The 15,645-nt window shown below is 45.9% G+C and overlaps 6 protein-coding genes across 6 annotated transcripts; 2 read left to right on the top strand and 4 right to left on the bottom strand.

Moving 5' to 3' along the window:
• Positions 1–286: 286 nt before the first annotated feature.
• V1513DRAFT_486323 (uncharacterized protein) lies at positions 287–1,415 on the bottom strand. The gene is made up of 2 exons (XM_066900495.1): positions 887–1,415; positions 287–833 (listed from the first exon to the last, which is right to left on the bottom strand). Exons 1-2 carry the CDS (start codon positions 1,348–1,350, stop codon positions 473–475), a joined length of 825 nt encoding a protein of 274 aa, XP_066752008.1. The 5' UTR covers positions 1,351–1,415; the 3' UTR covers positions 287–472.
• On the bottom strand, positions 1,416–3,012 carry V1513DRAFT_418429 (P-loop containing nucleoside triphosphate hydrolase protein). The gene is made up of 6 exons (XM_066895892.1): positions 2,936–3,012; positions 2,802–2,871; positions 2,638–2,743; positions 2,443–2,561; positions 1,787–2,376; positions 1,416–1,736 (listed from the first exon to the last, which is right to left on the bottom strand). Exons 1-6 carry the CDS (start codon positions 2,944–2,946, stop codon positions 1,529–1,531), a joined length of 1,104 nt encoding a protein of 367 aa, XP_066752009.1. The 5' UTR covers positions 2,947–3,012; the 3' UTR covers positions 1,416–1,528.
• A 127-nt stretch (positions 3,013–3,139) lies between these two features.
• V1513DRAFT_449847 (uncharacterized protein) lies at positions 3,140–5,140 on the bottom strand. Its single transcript, XM_066898732.1, has 2 exons — positions 4,704–5,140; positions 3,140–4,648 (listed from the first exon to the last, which is right to left on the bottom strand). Exons 1-2 carry the CDS (start codon positions 4,789–4,791, stop codon positions 3,315–3,317), a joined length of 1,422 nt encoding a protein of 473 aa, XP_066752010.1. The 5' UTR covers positions 4,792–5,140; the 3' UTR covers positions 3,140–3,314.
• A 388-nt stretch (positions 5,141–5,528) lies between these two features.
• On the top strand, positions 5,529–10,758 carry V1513DRAFT_186375 (kinase-like domain-containing protein). The gene is made up of 4 exons (XM_066894298.1): positions 5,529–5,898; positions 5,966–9,222; positions 9,276–9,448; positions 9,502–10,758. The coding sequence occupies exons 1-4, from the start codon at positions 5,794–5,796 to the stop codon at positions 10,665–10,667; spliced, it is 4,701 nt and encodes a 1,566-aa protein (XP_066752011.1). The 5' UTR covers positions 5,529–5,793; the 3' UTR covers positions 10,668–10,758.
• A 72-nt stretch (positions 10,759–10,830) lies between these two features.
• Positions 10,831–11,993, bottom strand: V1513DRAFT_449852 (uncharacterized protein). Its single transcript, XM_066898733.1, has 2 exons — positions 11,239–11,993; positions 10,831–11,187 (listed from the first exon to the last, which is right to left on the bottom strand). Exons 1-2 carry the CDS (start codon positions 11,972–11,974, stop codon positions 10,910–10,912), a joined length of 1,014 nt encoding a protein of 337 aa, XP_066752012.1. The 5' UTR covers positions 11,975–11,993; the 3' UTR covers positions 10,831–10,909.
• Positions 11,994–13,771: 1,778 nt separating this feature from the next.
• On the top strand, positions 13,772–15,388 carry V1513DRAFT_459947 (uncharacterized protein; the record flags this gene model as incomplete). The annotated part of the gene is made up of 2 exons (XM_066899796.1): positions 13,772–14,441; positions 14,493–15,388. The coding sequence occupies 2 exons, from the start codon at positions 13,772–13,774 to the stop codon at positions 15,386–15,388; spliced, it is 1,566 nt and encodes a 521-aa protein (XP_066752013.1).
• Positions 15,389–15,645: the final 257 nt, after the last annotated feature.

Consider the following 15,645-nt stretch of genomic DNA (forward strand, 5'->3'; position numbering starts at 1 on the left):
TGTTCTTGTGAGTTGTTGCTCTCTAACAAGCAAGGTGATTGGGGTTAAAACTTGGTACATTATTTTGATCGTCATGTGGTTTAGTTTGTGCTTTTCATGTCTGCTTTCGTGCAAATTGCTTTCGTGTTTCCATGTGTGTATGATGGTTTTAGTTTCCTGCGCTGATTTTTCTCGTTGTCATACTATACATCTTATCCTTGTTTGGACTCTACATCTGTCTCTTGCAAATTTTCATATTCTATGACTCGCTACATCTATATAGATGTAGGGGAATGATTTGTAGGTACTACTCTAAATATTTCTATTCTAACAAATGTATATGAGTATATGAGTTGTACTACAACTCAAACATGTGTTATCTAATGAATTTTCATAACGGAACATTATTAAATGTATTGCATATGCGCCATCCAACTGTCATAGAATCAAATCGTGACACAAAACCTTTTGCTACCGTGCAAGCACTTGACGACTATTCCGCAATTGGGGCAGTAGGAGGCACCCACTTTCGCGGCGGTCCTGTAACCCCATTCAAAAACTTGCTAGTTTTCGCAATCGTGATCCCGACCTTACTACACCCATCCACGATTTTGAACCCACTCGTAGCATTCGCGTCGACATAGTACCCGCTCATTGCGGCCCAGAATGGAGAAAAATCTGTACTAGGAACGCGGAGGAAGACGGTTAGATTGTCGACGTGCAGGATGTCGAAATGCAGTGACGAACCGATTATGCCGAGGTAGCGTTTAAGAGCTGATTGTAGAAGCGTGTAAAGTGTTATTAAATCTAATGTTTCTGGCAATGCGAACCCTGCAGACGACGGAATCAGTATTCCATAAGTGACGTTAGCATTCCGACAATAAACAGCTTGATAAATATAGCGTACATTTCTAATTTAAGATAGCTCCACTCCGTAGCTTTGATCGTTATCCGTGAATTCCTAGCCGCCTTCTTCTGCTTTTTCGTCAACTGTCTTGCTTGTCGTCGCTGGCGCTTCTCTCCTTTGGATATTTTACTCGAGATATTCGAGGTTGGTCTGTCATTTTCACCATCGCTAGTAAGATTTTGTCGCTTCGTCGTGTTCGTCGCGTCGTGGTTGGTGGTTAACGCGGAGGGATCAGAGGGGATGGGATCACTTGTGCGCCTTCGATTTGATGATGTATTGCTTGCGGTATTTGATTCGGCTACAGGTTGTTCCGGCACTACTGATATTTGTTCTGTATGTTGTATTGACTCTGCCATCTTAGTAAATATGAATGGAAGGTAGTAATGCGGAATAGCCGACTTTCGTCGGACTATCAGTTTTTTGCACGGGTGGTTAAACTCAACGCGCAGGCCGGTGGCCGGCATGACATCACCGGTCTCCCACAATCAGCCTCTTACGATATCTAGCAGATACCTCGACAAATTAATAACATCAATGCAATATGGATCAATTAAGCCATGCCGAATTACTGTAGAAATGCCAATATACATTAAAAAGCAACGTTTGTACACCACTGTATTCCAAAATGATCAAAAAGCAAATCTACTTTGTAACAATCGACACAACATCCTCATCAGCAACTGCATGCTGCAGGCCGCATTTCTGGGGACTGTATTTCACGCTCGCGCCCCAGACGAGAGCATATCTGAACTGGTCTTTAATCGACCTGTGAATTGAATCACATACAGTTTCAACGGTTGCGTTTCTCCGCACTACAAGCGGGTCGTCGAATTTGAGGGTTTGGCCGCGTCTGCAACTCATTAGTACATATTCGTCATTGCGTAAAAATTAGAAACCTACCGCTTGGTGTAAACCCGTAGAAGAGATAGGTCACTCCATATTCGCTCCACCAAATCTTCCAGACCTAGATCTAGTTCGCAGCTAATAACCACGGTATGGGGCTGTCTGGCGAGTCTATCAACTTCTTCCAACGACACAGCATCAATCTTGTTGTAAGCATATAGACACCTAATATACGATCTGTGACCAGCATTGATAACATCAATGAAATCCTCGACCGTCACGTTCTCATCCCGAACAAGAACCTCAGCATTGTGGATTTTATAATCTCGTAGTATACTCCCCACGATCTTCTCGTCAAGATACTTCGGCGGCGACGTAGCATTGAACTTCAACCCACCCTGTTTCTTGACTTTAAAGTAAATATTCGGCGGATCTTTGTTTAATCTGATTCCCACAGACTCCAACTCCCGTTCTAAAATCGCACGCTGGTCTCCGGCTTTGGTAGCGTCGAGAATCATGAGTACCAAATCCGACGTTTTTGCTGTCGCAATGACTTGTCGACCGCGGCCTTTACCTTCGCTCGCCCCTTGAATGATACCGGGCAAATCAAGAATCTGCAGCTCTGCACCATTATATTCTAGCACACCCTACAAATTGTTAGTTAGTTGCAACTATCCTCAAATAACAGAGTCTTTCGTTTATTCAAAACGTACAGGTACGGAAGTAAGAGTAGTGAACGCATAGTTCGCGACTTCGGACTTTGTCTTGGTAATTTTAGATAGTAAACTAGATTTTCCGACAGACGGGAACCCAATAAGTGCTATCCGCGCGTCTATTGTGTACGCCTCTATCAGTGCCCGTGTGGCGAAAAAAAATAGAACATATTCCAATATCAATTAGCGACATACCTCCACTTTTTTGGACTTCAAAACCTTGACCACCGCCAGACGAGCTGCCTGGGGTCGGCTCTAACAGTTGCGCTCTGTATCTTGCTAATTTCCCTTTAAGTAGACCCTCAACATAAATCAGCATCCCGTATTCATTTACAAATAACCTGATTTAACTGACTTACAATATGATATTCTGTGGCCTTGTTTTTCTGGGTCCGGTTCAATTCTTCTTGAATTGCTTGAATCTTCTCGCTACATTGATCACCAATGATTAGCATTTTAACAATGACAATAGTAGCTTAGCATGCAGACATACAGAATACCCATTTTGAAAATATATGTGAACTGGAGATTTGCAAAAAAGATGTTCTTGATTCAATTCGACGCCTTGATTGATTGATTGATGGAATTTCGGGAATCTTACAATTGAGTGCAATCGCTCGTGCCGCGAATACCCTAATCCTAATAGACGGGGAGATACTTCACCCCTGAATTTCTCTTGAGAAGCTCTGACTGACACTTGATTAATCACTCTAGTATATCATTAACTGACTCTACAAATGGCTTATATACAATATCTTCACTGAAATATCAAACAAAACGCCAACCAAGTCAATCCCATATCAAACAAAAACATCATCCATACACATCACTAAAATCCTACATTAACTTGTGGTCTATTTGTACAGCTCGTTCTATTGTGATTTTATTCCGAGACCTTGGTTTAAAATACTTCGGTTCTCAGTCAGTTGGTTAAGTCGTCGCCTATTGACTTCTGCTGATTTCTCCTTTAATGACCTCATTTCCTTCGATAAGGCCTGTACCATCTGCACGGTCTCTTTCCCTTTCCGCGACTCTTCATCCAGCTGCCGCTGTAATTCTACTATCCGTCTGTCTTGCTCTTGGCCAAATTCGGTCAAGTGCTCGGAATGCTTCTGAACTTCCTCTAGAATTTCCAAAAGCTGAAGACGCTTCTCTTCAGTTTCTTCGAATTTTCGTTTCCAGTACATGGGATCTACTTCGTCGGCCGAAGTCGCAGAGCCCGTGGACCGAGTTGATGGCCGACCGCTGCCAGCCCGTGCCTTGATATCAGTAAGTGCCTTGTGCGCTGCTAATATTTCTAGATTTTGGTTATTCTCCAAAACTTGATCGCATATGAATCGAAGTTTCTTCAATTGGCGTGAATGACGACGTGGCCTATATAGCTTGTCCATCTCTTTCTTGTCGACATTCTCGTCGCTACGGTCGCCAGAAAATTTGCTGCGCTTCGACGGTTCTGCTGTTATTTTCTGCTTCTGAACAATGTCAGAGTCGGTCCTCAACATTGGCTTTGTCGCATCATTACTAGAGCTATTTTCGCCAATCTTTCGCCGCAGAGCAAAGCTAGTTACTGGAGTTTCGGCTAAATCTAATTTATCAATGACGCTCTTAGGCGTCCATGGACTCGGAAACTTTCCTGGGAAATTTAGTGGCAATCCTGATCGAATTCTCCCGGTAGTAGACTTGTAGCTATCACCATGGTCGCTATGTCCGTCGGAACCAAGATCCTGCGTTGGAGCAAACGATACAAATTTCTTTGTGCCAGCAGTTCCAGGGGTGCGTAGTATGCTCACAGGAGGTTCCTTCAGTACTGGCTTGCGAGTTGGCGTGTCGATTGTAGGAGTCCATGGCTCTCGCGCCGCAGACTCGGTGAACTTGAAATCGGCGGGCCGCTGTATAAACGTAGCTGGCCCCGCATTTTCCTTATCAGCTTTGGAAGATGTTGCAGCCGAAGTGAGTTTGCGAAGCAGTCGAGATCGAAGTGACTCAGCTGCACCTGCCAAGGACAAATGAGGTGGATGCCGTATGGATACTTCTGTAGCATCACGCATTATAACATCGTCGTCTATATCTTCAATTTGCTCTTCCGGTATTTCTTGTTTTACACCGTCTTTGGCAGCTTCACGCAACGGAAGTGGAGTGCCGGTGAGGAACGTCGGTAAAGCTTTCCACGCCCATGCTGATGCGCCAGGGCTGTCGGGGAAGGGATCTAAAGTAGGTTGTTATAATTAATTTCCTTCATGCGGAGGTCAATAATATAGTACCTATGGACAAGTCTATTCCCTCTTCTAACAGTTTCTGATCAATTGTTGTTTCATCAACCGTGTCGCCCTCAAATAACCAGTCCAGCATTCTTCGCGATTAATAATCTCCGAATAAACTTTCAGAAAAATCAGTACTGTAATAGAAAATAATAAGAAGAAAATTTGTGCATGGCGGATGATGCGACCTGGATGATGGATGTCGCGATATGTCGTGTACTCTGCTGCGATACGTGTTGTGTTTGTTGTTGCGCAGTAGAGGCAGTGAAAGCTCTATTATCATGAATGTTGCCAGGGTAACCTTGCCCTCGCAGCAGCGCCGCACAGAATTGGTGGCAGACTTAAATGAGAAGTGCCATTACGAATGCGCAGCAGTAAGCGTCATAACCGCAGAAGTGCCGCACGAAGGAAAACTCCGCGGCGCCGAGCGAGAAGGTACGATACCCTTTCGACAAAGCAACAACTAACAAGCCGCGTCGCCCTTAAATAATGATCTCTACTCCGTTCCGATGACTCTCTCCCCTCTTCTTTCACCTACAACCCACCCACAATCTCTTTATTTCACATAGCTACATTTAGATCAGATCCTAGCCATGGCGGCTTAAGCAGCTGGCTGTGCTAAGGGGTATGTTCATATTCTGCTAACATTCCACAACTGACATCCAATCATTCGTGGCAAGGCATCTGCGGTTGAGTTAAATGACTGACACATGCTTCATAGACAGCTTCGCTAGCTCTCTTACGCCCGCTGCCTCCACATTGCTTTCCAGCCAAGTCAAGTTCAGCACCTTGACCGTTTGTAATTATCGCAGTTTTGCCGCTGCGATTTGTCCTTTCACATACCTGCCGTTGCTCTCCACCACCGGCGCGCCAACATACTGGTCAGTTTTCGCATATTTGGTGGACTCTCACGAAACGACACCACGTAGACGACACACCACCGATAAAAATTGGCGGGATAAACAACCATTACTGTTCAGTTGCATGAATGGTTGTGAATCATACGTTATGTTCATTGTCGGTACTCAGTCTAGTATAATAACTGTTCACACTTATTATCATTCGACTACAGCGCAACGAAACCGACACAGATATGGCGAAGGATCATTATATAGAGACACAGACAAATGAAGTACAGGCATTGAAAGCCATTTATATGGACGATTTCTCGGAGAATGAGTCAATCTCGGCATGGAATGTGAGTCGTGTGACAGTACATAGCTCGGTTTGTATCGATCGATTACTGACAAATTTGCGTTTCGCAGAAAACTGCAAGTCCGTCGTTCAATATTAGACTTCAAGCGCACCCGGACGCGGCGTCAAAGGCCGTTGTGTCGTTGGTGTTGAGGGTCAAAATGACGGCAACGTATCCCAGATCGGTTCCCATTATCACAATTGAGAATCCGAAAAATATTCGGAACAGCCAGTTGAAGGATATCACAAATTATGTCAACACTCGTCCTAAGGAACTCGTCGGAGAAGAAATGATTTATGAAATTTCAACCACAGTACAGGAAATGCTCGAGCAGATCCAAGACACTCTTAAATCTGCGAAAGAGACTTTGGAAGATGAGCGCGTGCGCCGAATGGAGGAGGAGAAGGTCAAGGCCAAAAAAGAAGCTGAAGCTCAGAAGAAGCTCATTGAACAGACAAACCAAGAGGAGGAGCGCGTACTTGAGGAGATGATTAAGGAGGAAATGCGGCGTCGCAAGGATAAAGCAAAAGAACATAGAGATCGCTCCAAATCAGCCAGCATAATTGAAGACGACTTCTCCGAGGATTCAGTGATGTTTGACAGAATCATCAAGGCGAAGACTTGGGACGGTAGCATTGTGACCTTTCGTCGGGTTGTTGGAAAAGTTCCGCTGATTGCCAATGGCTCGCTTGGGCGGTTCTACACTGTTAAACCTCAGCTTACAGCAGATAGAGCCAATGTGGACGCAGTCTTCCTGCTTCATGAATTAGAATTGACGGAAACATTTTGGAACACGTCTGACGGCAAGCGGCAACTAGAGTCGCTTGAAGAGGAGCTCAACTCATTGAAAATTCTCAGACACGATAATGTCGTCATGCTCTACGACTTTAAAATAGCGCGGCAGCAGTCTGCCTGGGTAATCGATATATTGACTGAATATCCGAATCTCGGCACTTTGGACGACCTTCTTTCGACGGTTGGCACTATTAGCTTTAATGTCGCCCGAGAATGGACGATTCAGCTGCTTGAGGGTCTTGAGGATTTACACAAACGAGGTTTCTATCATAAAGGCATTGACTTGCGTTCAGTCGGCATATTCCGCGACAACCCCTTCTCTGGCACGGTTGCTAAAATATCTAACGTCAGCTACATTGCTAGACTTGAAGAAATGGACACCAATCATCCATTTACTAACAAGCCTTCCAAGTCTTTGGTCGCTCGAAGATGGCCGCCTCCGGAATTCACTGCTGGCAATAATTTGAAACCAGGTAGAAAGTCAGATATTTGGGACTTTGGCGTGGTGTTCCTGCAAATGATTTGTGGCAAGTCTATTACAAGAGAACATGAATCGCCGCAAGCTCTCATAGAGACTAAGGAATGGTCGGAGCCATTGCATGACTTTCTCACGCGCATATTCAAGGAGAATTCCAGGAAACGTCCATCTGCATTTGAGCTTCTGCCATCGCAGTTCTTACGCAATGATGCGCCTGCTCAGATCCCCATATCCGCATTGGCTTACAGTCCTCAAGTGTCATCAGCGACGGCAATTGTCCGAAGAGCTAGCTCTTCAATTGATGGCCGGAGCTCCAGATTTGCGAAAGAGGACACCTTGACGAGCAGCAATCACCGATCGCGATATTTGCAGGACTTCGAGGAGGGTCAGCTGCTAGGTCGAGGTGCATATGGCGAAGTTGTAAGGGCGCGCAATCGGCTTGACGGGCGATTCTATGCTATAAAAAAAATTCGCCATACCCAAAACAAGCTCACAAACATTCTGAGCGAGGTGATGCTTTTGTCTCGGCTATCACATCAATACGTTGTTCGATATTTTGCAGCCTGGCTCGAGGAGGACCATTTGTATCGGGACGACGGTATCAGCGAGGCCATTTCGACAGACAGTGAAGAAGATGGTGATGACGAGGTCGACCTCCAGATGTATGCTTCTCAAGAGTTGGACTCCATGAGCGGCTTGGACTTTATGTCGAATTCATTGCAAGACCTTCATATTGAATTTGGTTATGACAGCGACGATTCTACGCCTAACGACAACCACACACAGAATAACGGTCCAAGTATTGATAATGAGTCCGTCAATGGGACCGTCATGCGCCGGTCAGCAATCGTTGGCCAATCCATTAGGAGCACACTATTTATTCAGATGGAGTATTGTGAAAAGCACACTCTTTATGATTTGATTAGAGACGGGTTGTACCAGAATCCGGATGAGTATTGGCGATTGTTACGACAGATCTTGGAAGCTCTAAACCATATTCACAGCCAGGGCATTATCCATAGGGATTTGAAGCCGACTAATATTTTCATTGACCAGGCTCAGAATTGCAAAGTAGGAGATTTTGGTCTTGCGAAGAACGTGCACAGTGAGAAGGTTGTGATGAGCAACGACGCAGTTGCTGGAGAAGATCTCACAACTGATGTTGGTACAACGTTCTACGTTGCTGTTGAAGCTGTTGGGGACGGCAGTTACAACGAGAAGGTTGATATGTATTCGCTTGGAATCATCTTCTTCGAGATGTGTTATCCTCTGAAAACTGGAATGGAACGCGTTCAGGTCTTGAAGAGCCTTCGCAACTCATCGATTGCGTTTCCCCGCGATTTTCCGAGTGAGAAGAGTCGTGAGTTGATGATTATCGAGCGTTTGTTAGATCACAGACCCGGGAACCGGCCCAGTGCTGGGGAATTGCTTCATTCGGGCCAGTTGCCCGTCCGCATTGAAGACGAAATGATTCAGCAGACTTTGCGTAGCCTTACGGATCCGGCATCTCCTTGGTTATCACAGGTTCGTGATGCCTTATTCTCGAAGTCGCACGATCTTGTGAAAGATATTCTCTACGACAAGATTCCAAACGCGATTAACATCAATGATCTGGTATTGCGAGGTCAGGTCAAGGATAAGCTGACGACAATATTCCGACTGCATGGAGCGGTGGAGGTTCCGACGCATTCAGTTGTGTTTCCAAAGTCTACAGTCTATAACGTGCCGAATCGGTATCAGTTACTAGATGCCGCGGGTACCGTGCTGCAGCTCCCATATGACCTGACTCTTCCATATGCACGCGTACTTGCAAGAGTCACACCGCCGTACAGACGAAGTTTCACGTTCGGTAATGTATATAGATCTGAGGATCCCAGTGGCGGTGGTGAGCCCCGTGCTTATGGAGAAGTTGACTTTGATATCCTGTCAAGCGATCCGTCAGCATATGCAGTTGAGGACGCTGAAGTTATGAAAGTGCTTGATGAGGTCGTGAACGAGTTTCTTGTGTCCGAGAAGTCGTCTGTGTGTTTTTGTTTGAATCATGCGGATTTATTGTAAGTACCCTGTGAAGGAAAATTGTCTGTAGGGCCTGACTAATTCAAGGTAGGGAAATGATCATGGATGCCTGTCGAATAAATCAGGCTCAACGGCCCGCTGTTCTGATGCTTCTAAGCAAACTTAACATGTCTCTTAGTATGAAAGACATCAAGAACGAGCTTAGAGCCAAGTCTACGGTCTCGTCTGCAGCTCTAGATGACCTTGATAAATTCGACTTCAAAGGTGAGTGCCTCATTTGGGCCCGACAGTACTTCTGCTAAGACTGCTGTGATTAGATGATCTTGATAAAGGCTTGTCACGCCTTTTGCGCTTGTTCCAGGCTTCGAACTACACCAACGATCACTTCAGCTTTGTCGCGAATCATTTACGGAAGGTCAGCAACTTTTTGCAGCAATTTGGCGTGACTAAAAAGATATATCTCGTCCCATTGAGCAACTACAATGAGCGTTACTATCGCCGAGGTATTATGTTTCAAGTCGTTATCGACCAGAAGAAGCACCGTATTATCGCTGGCGGTGGAAGATACGATAGTTTGATTAAATACTATCACCATTCCATGTTTGTTGACAAGCCCGTCGGTGCCGTTGGGTTCAATCTGGCATGGGAGCATCTAGCCTCCTCTGTTCAGCGACATTCGAAGTATCACTCCAAGTCGCGCGATGAGGAACGAAACTCGCAGTTATGCGAGGCATTGTGTGACGTTCTTGTTGTTGGCAGCTCGTCTGACGCAGCGACGTACGGATTGGCTATTGAGATCGTGCAAGAACTCTGGGCGAGCGGTATCAAGGCCGAGTTAGCGCCGATTGGATCTTCCCCTGACTCGCTAGTGTCGTACTCGAGGACGTCGGGAGTGAACTGGGTTATCATCGTCAAATCGCTGCTGAATAATGAATCTGCCACATTCAAATCGGTGAAGGTCAAGAACATGTCACGAAGAGATGACGTGGATATCGATCGATCGGAGGTTATCCCGCATCTTTTACAGGAAATTCACGAACAGGAGAAGGCGGCGCTTAGTGCCACTCGCGCGTCAGTCTCCAAGCAACAGGTGAACGGCTCTCAAGACGTCATTATCATCCATAACGATGCGGACAGAAACGAGAAGAGCGGTAAACAAAGTAAAGGTGGAGCGCGGAAATTGAAGAGACGCGATTTGGATGAAAAGAAGGCGCACGAGTATGTGTCTAGCTACATAAACTCGCTGTCTGATGCGCCAGTGTTTGCAGTCGATTTTAAGGCGGAGTTGATGGCGCTAATTTCGACAATCCCGCTTGCACAAGATGGATGGCGGAAGATTATCAACGGGGTACCGTCGTCACAGAGACAGTATGCTAGCCGGTTGTTTGATGCCTTGCTTAAGGAATCTGACAAGGGCACAAAGTGGGCAATTGTAGTCTCCTTTTCTGCGGAGAAGATCATCGTGTTAGACATTCAAAGGTAACGAATCAGATACTACTTGGAATTTAGGTTTTTGTCAGTTACATGGCAAAGTGTGTGTTGTTGGTACAGTATCTGGCTCACTCATATCTCATCTCATTGCAATATATCTTGTTAAGGTATCGTGTTTGGCGTAGGAACATTGGCATTTAATGAAGTTTTTAGTATTTATCGTGCATTGCCCTAATGAGGCCCACCATATATTTTGGACAATGCAATATTATACATAATTTTCATCTTCACAATCTACGTTTTCCGCTTCTTAGCAGGTTGCAACGCGCCTGCGTTCAATTGTTCCAAGAAATCTGGTGGCAGCATTCTTCTGACGGCTTCAGCTGCCTGTTCTTCGAGTTTCCGTTGTTCACGAGCTTTTGCGAGCGGATTCGGATCCACGGTTGCCCATCGCACGTTCAAAATCTCGCTGTGGTCTAGAGACTGATGTGCCATGGCTTCTTTCGCAAATTGGGCATTGGCTTCATTAACATATGTGACGAACCCGACACCTCGTGAATTGAGAACTCGGACTATTACAATTAGTATGATATCTAAGGTTCATAATTAAGCATCATACGCACTTCTTTCTATATCGCCCCACTCGGCGAAATGTCGGGCCACAACCTCTTCTATATCATCAGAGACCGTAATTCGTCCGACGTAGATCGTCCTGTTCTGCCGCATAAAACTACCAACGCCACCCATATCATCTCTATAGTCAGACCGTTTGTCTCGACCAAAGCAGTCGACATTAGGATTGTAAATGTCCGTAATAGTAGGTAATCTGTGCAAGTAATTGCAGTTCTTCCCGTTCGGACATAATCCGCGTGCAAAGAACAAGCAAAAATATGACCCAGGAATGTTGTCGGCTTTAGTGTACCCAGCATCCTTTGCAATATTGCATCTTCCTTCTGCCTTTGTTTGCGAAATGTATTTATCCTCCCGATCACCGCCGCTCCATTTGTTATACCAGATATTGAAAACATTACCGGTCTGCTGTGGCGGCCGCTCAGGAACTTGCGACGGATCCACCTGTGGTCGCGCTGGTCGCGCTCGTTTCTTCTTTTTCTTGTCTTTCTTGACTACCTCCTTCTCTAAATTCTTGTCGGTATCACCGTCTTCCATTTGGTTGGCAGGGTTAGCGACTCCAGTTTCGGTGGTTGTGGGATCAATCCCAAGCTCCAAAATATTCACAACTTCCTCGCCTTGCTCGTCGTTGCTCCCATTGCTGCTGTCTTTTTTACGCAATTGTGAGATTGCAGTCTCGTCCGGCGACTCGTCTATTTGGAAGACTTGTTCAGGTTCTGGTGATGCCATTTTGTTAATGATAATGACGATATTGGTTGGTTGAAAAGCGCGACTTATTCCATTTACGAGCTTAGGAATTGGGTTAGGGCTCCGCGGAGTCTATGTATTACCCGGATTGAAACGTGAAATGGGACGCGTGCCCGGTGGCGGCGTAGAAAAAATCTAATTTGGGGAAATATTTAGGTCATATTGTGTCCGGATATGTGTATGTGATTCAGTAGGAATGAATAAATAATTTCGGATCATTTGAATTTCAGGAAATCGTTAAATACGCTTCTGAATTGACAACTGAGGGGTAAAATTCTAACGGACAGGAAACAGAAAGAGTGCACTGGTTTCGATAGCTTGAGATAGGAACCAAATTTTAGTGCAGATATCTGCAGCCAAGCGAGGATCGATTATTGTGGCATTTCCCAGGGAAGATATCGACAGCAGAAAAAGAGGAAAGTTTGGCCAGGCTCTTAATTCTACCAGGCGGCCAAAAGCGGAGGCAATTGACACCGAGATTGCTACATAAATGGATATGGATCTGCTGAAATGCATTGATAGCCGATAAAAGATATAAGATATAATCTCTGAGCACCGAAAGCAATCGTTGCGGGACAATTAGGCAGCTAAATTAAAAATGGCCAGGAAACGTAAGAGAACGGTGAAAAAGGCACTAACTATTTTTTTGGTAGCGCTGAGTCCCAAATTGCAAAATTGTGGTGTGCCCAACAACGTGCCTCAAATTTAAAAAAACTAATCCCGCTTTCGTCTGCCTTTCTGTCTTGTAATTTTCTTCTTTTCGATTTTATGGCTTCACAGGTTTTCAAGATTCATACAGCTCGCAAGGCAGTACGAGGATATTACGCTAGCGACCACTATTAACCTGGCATATTTCATTCAATAGCGCATTAGCTACAATACTCAGTGTCTCCGGATTACAAACGGAAAAGATTCGAGAAGAAAAAGGTGAGTGAGTGGTGCACTACGACTATCACATTTGTCGCCTGATCGATCGTGATCCGTTCCTGCCGGATTAATTACCAAACCACGATCGCCAACTATTCGTCCCGATCCTCATTCTCATCAATATGCCCTGCCAAATCACTGTACAATGTTTCAATTGCGAAGAAATTGAGACAGCGCAATCATCTGCTTTCATTGAGCTATTGGGCGGTGCTATATCGATGGTGAATCGGCGAGGCCCCCAGCATGGCGATGGCGATGGCGAAGGCGAAGGCAACTGCAATCAAACATCAATAAGGGGTTTGTACCCCATTTACACAAATGAACCCTTTTTCGACAGGACGGATCACGATCCCAGACACGCCCACCAGGTTTTCGACTGGTATCTCTGGAGTCTTCAGTCGAGCAGATGGTTTGATTTAGTGTATGGCTGTTAATTAACGATTGACAGTGATATCGTTGACGCAGAAGCGTGAGAATTTTGATCAAGGAAGACCAAGTCGTCTCATCTTCCCACTCACACAGCACGAGAAGGGGTTGTAACTATACGGCAGCAACTTTGAATTGATAGATTGCACAATGTCATCGATATCGTCGGGATTTGGCAGTGACTCCTCCCTGTCACCTCCACCGGATGACATCCAACTTGACGACACACCGCCGGTGACCAAGAAGCAGAAGAAGCAATCGAAACTGAGCGTTAAGAGGTCAGCAGTCGCGTCAGCAATTGGTAATGGCAAGCGGCCACGTGATGAGGACGTTTTTGCTGCTGCAGTGGCCAAGTCCACGACCTCGAATCAGTCTGCTAAGAAGCAGAAGCAGATGAAGTTCAGTTCCGTATTAGAGGACGAGTTGATGTCGGAAGATGAAGATGAGGACTTGGACGATGAGGGGGACGACGACATCGTTGTCGCTTCTGGCGAGACAGCCGTCGACGAACCTGAACAAGAACCGGAGCCAGATCTGCTTACCAAGTTCAAAGCTGCTAAGCCGCCAAGGAAGAAATTCATAGTCGAACCACGGGCTCCAAGTAACGTTCCGGAGATTGCGGTATTGGTTATGTTTAGAGCAAAATTTGCTGAGTTGTATGACGGCGTGCCGGATATGGGTCCGCAGGATTTTGAAGACGGTATCGTTTCAGAGAAGCCGACGCCCGAAGTTGATGCGTTCATGTGCCGGACTCTGAGTCTTGTGCTGAACAGAAAAAAAAATATTGAGCCAGGCCACTCCAGCCGCGCGATAGAGGAAGCCATGTCTAATCATGGTTCGGCGTATTGGGGACCGCACAACCACAGTGGTCCGTTTCAAGGAGGCTATACATTTGTAACCTTGGACTGGGAAGGACGGCTGGAGTTTCTGCTTGCACTGGTGCACTGGAGCTTGATTTCATCCGAAGCAGTGCGAAAGATATTATCAAATGGATATTCTGGGAACCGGTTGGAGGATGATCGGAATTGCGAGTTGGCGGTATCAGCCATCGGTATGGACAGTGAGCGGAGGCGTTATTATCTCGTTGAAGGATTAAGTACGACTTTTTGGTTATTACAGATATTTGAAAATACTAAAGCCGATACAGACGATACCCGGTTCCGATTATTTAGGGAGACTAATCCACGCAAACGCTTAGTGAATTGGACGCCAGTGGCCAGCACACACGACGAATTACAGAGATATATTGATGAGCTTAAAGGATCAGACACATCTCGCCACGCCAAGGCTCTGACGGAAAAGCTCGCGGCCGAGTTACCGCGACTCGAAGCAGGAGAGCAAAGGAGAAAAAGGCAGACCTATCGAATTCAGCGGAAGCAAATTCAGGACGAGACGGCGGCGGTTGCGGCCGAATTTGGAGGCATGTATCGGGGCCGCACGCGTGGTAAGCGAGTTAACTATAATGCTGCGGATGGGGATCAAGAGTTGGAGGAGTACCTTGAGGATGAAGGACAAGGACAAGGACAAGGACGGCGACAGGGACGGATCTCGACGCGGCGGAGTAGTCCGGGCACGGATACTTCTGCTGCAGTGTATACCACTGCGTCGGGACGTGCCAGTCGACGTCGTGCAATAGGCGCTTTCGATGGCGTGGATCCGGATAAGTTGGACAGGTCTCTATTGAACGGCGCGTATGACGGCGCGTATGAAAGCGGGAGCGATGAAGTTGAGCAGGCGAGCAATGGAATGCGTAATCGGCGGAAAGCGGCGGCGAAGCCGCGGTATGATGACGAGAACGATATGGATTACAATAACGACAAGCAAGGTCAAGGAGATGATGAGTTATCCGAGGAAGAATATGGCGGTGACAGAAGGCAAGCAGATTTGGGGAGGAGGTCGCGGCCTGTAGTGTTGCGATATCGATCTGTAACCAACGAGTCGAGTCCGTCTATCAAAGAAGAGGTTCGACTAGATCAACGCATGGTGCCGGAGGACCTATCATCGCCCTTTCCTGTGACACCAGCACCAGAAAGAGCATATTAGACGATTAACAGCGATGTGACTACGATGTCGTAGTAGAGTAAAATGTGGATAAATGGTCGTTCGTAATTCTGTTCGATTCCTGTTGATGGTTGTCTGTTACGGACAATTGATTCGGCTACATATTGCAGGACTAATTGTTACATTGTACGATATGTATATTTTATATAATAGAAAAATGTAGACAAATATTTTTAGGTTGAACGAATTATGTCGGGTGTGTTGCCTTTATTTGGTGTTCCAACTGATGATGTCAGTCA

Source organism: Lipomyces chichibuensis (genome assembly GCF_038497645.1).
Source record: "Lipomyces chichibuensis strain CBS 12929 unplaced genomic scaffold V1513scaffold_32, whole genome shotgun sequence".
Classification (NCBI taxonomy): domain Eukaryota; kingdom Fungi; phylum Ascomycota; class Lipomycetes; order Lipomycetales; family Lipomycetaceae; genus Lipomyces; species Lipomyces chichibuensis.

Bases quoted from the DNA above. Each gene is read 5' to 3' on its own strand.
- V1513DRAFT_449852 (XM_066898733.1), bottom strand. From the start codon at position 11,974: ATGGCATCACCAGAACCTGAACAAGTCTTCCAAATAGACGAGTCGCCG. The intron at 11,188-11,238 runs GTGCGTATGATG...TAATTGTAATAG, and splicing joins GTGGGGCGATATAGAAAGAA to TCCGAGTTCTCAATTCACGA.
- V1513DRAFT_486323 (XM_066900495.1), bottom strand. From the start codon at position 1,350: ATGCCGGCCACCGGCCTGCGCGTTGAGTTTAACCACCCGTGCAAAAAA. The intron at 834-886 runs GTACGCTATATT...CGTCACTTATGG, and splicing joins AGCTATCTTAAATTAGAAAT to AATACTGATTCCGTCGTCTG.
- V1513DRAFT_418429 (XM_066895892.1), bottom strand. The intron at 2,744-2,801 runs GTAAGTCAGTTA...ATTTATGTTGAG, and splicing joins AGGCCACAGAATATCATATT to GGTCTACTTAAAGGGAAATT. The intron at 2,377-2,442 runs GTACGTTTTGAA...AACAATTTGTAG, and splicing joins CTACTCTTACTTCCGTACCT to GGTGTGCTAGAATATAATGG.
- V1513DRAFT_449847 (XM_066898732.1), bottom strand. From the start codon at position 4,791: ATGCTGGACTGGTTATTTGAGGGCGACACGGTTGATGAAACAACAATT. The intron at 4,649-4,703 runs GTACTATATTAT...AACCTACTTTAG, and splicing joins GGGAATAGACTTGTCCATAG to ATCCCTTCCCCGACAGCCCT.
- V1513DRAFT_186375 (XM_066894298.1), top strand. From the start codon at position 5,794: ATGGCGAAGGATCATTATATAGAGACACAGACAAATGAAGTACAGGCA. The intron at 5,899-5,965 runs GTGAGTCGTGTG...TGCGTTTCGCAG, and splicing joins AGTCAATCTCGGCATGGAAT to AAAACTGCAAGTCCGTCGTT. The intron at 9,449-9,501 runs GTGAGTGCCTCA...TGCTGTGATTAG, and splicing joins TGATAAATTCGACTTCAAAG to ATGATCTTGATAAAGGCTTG.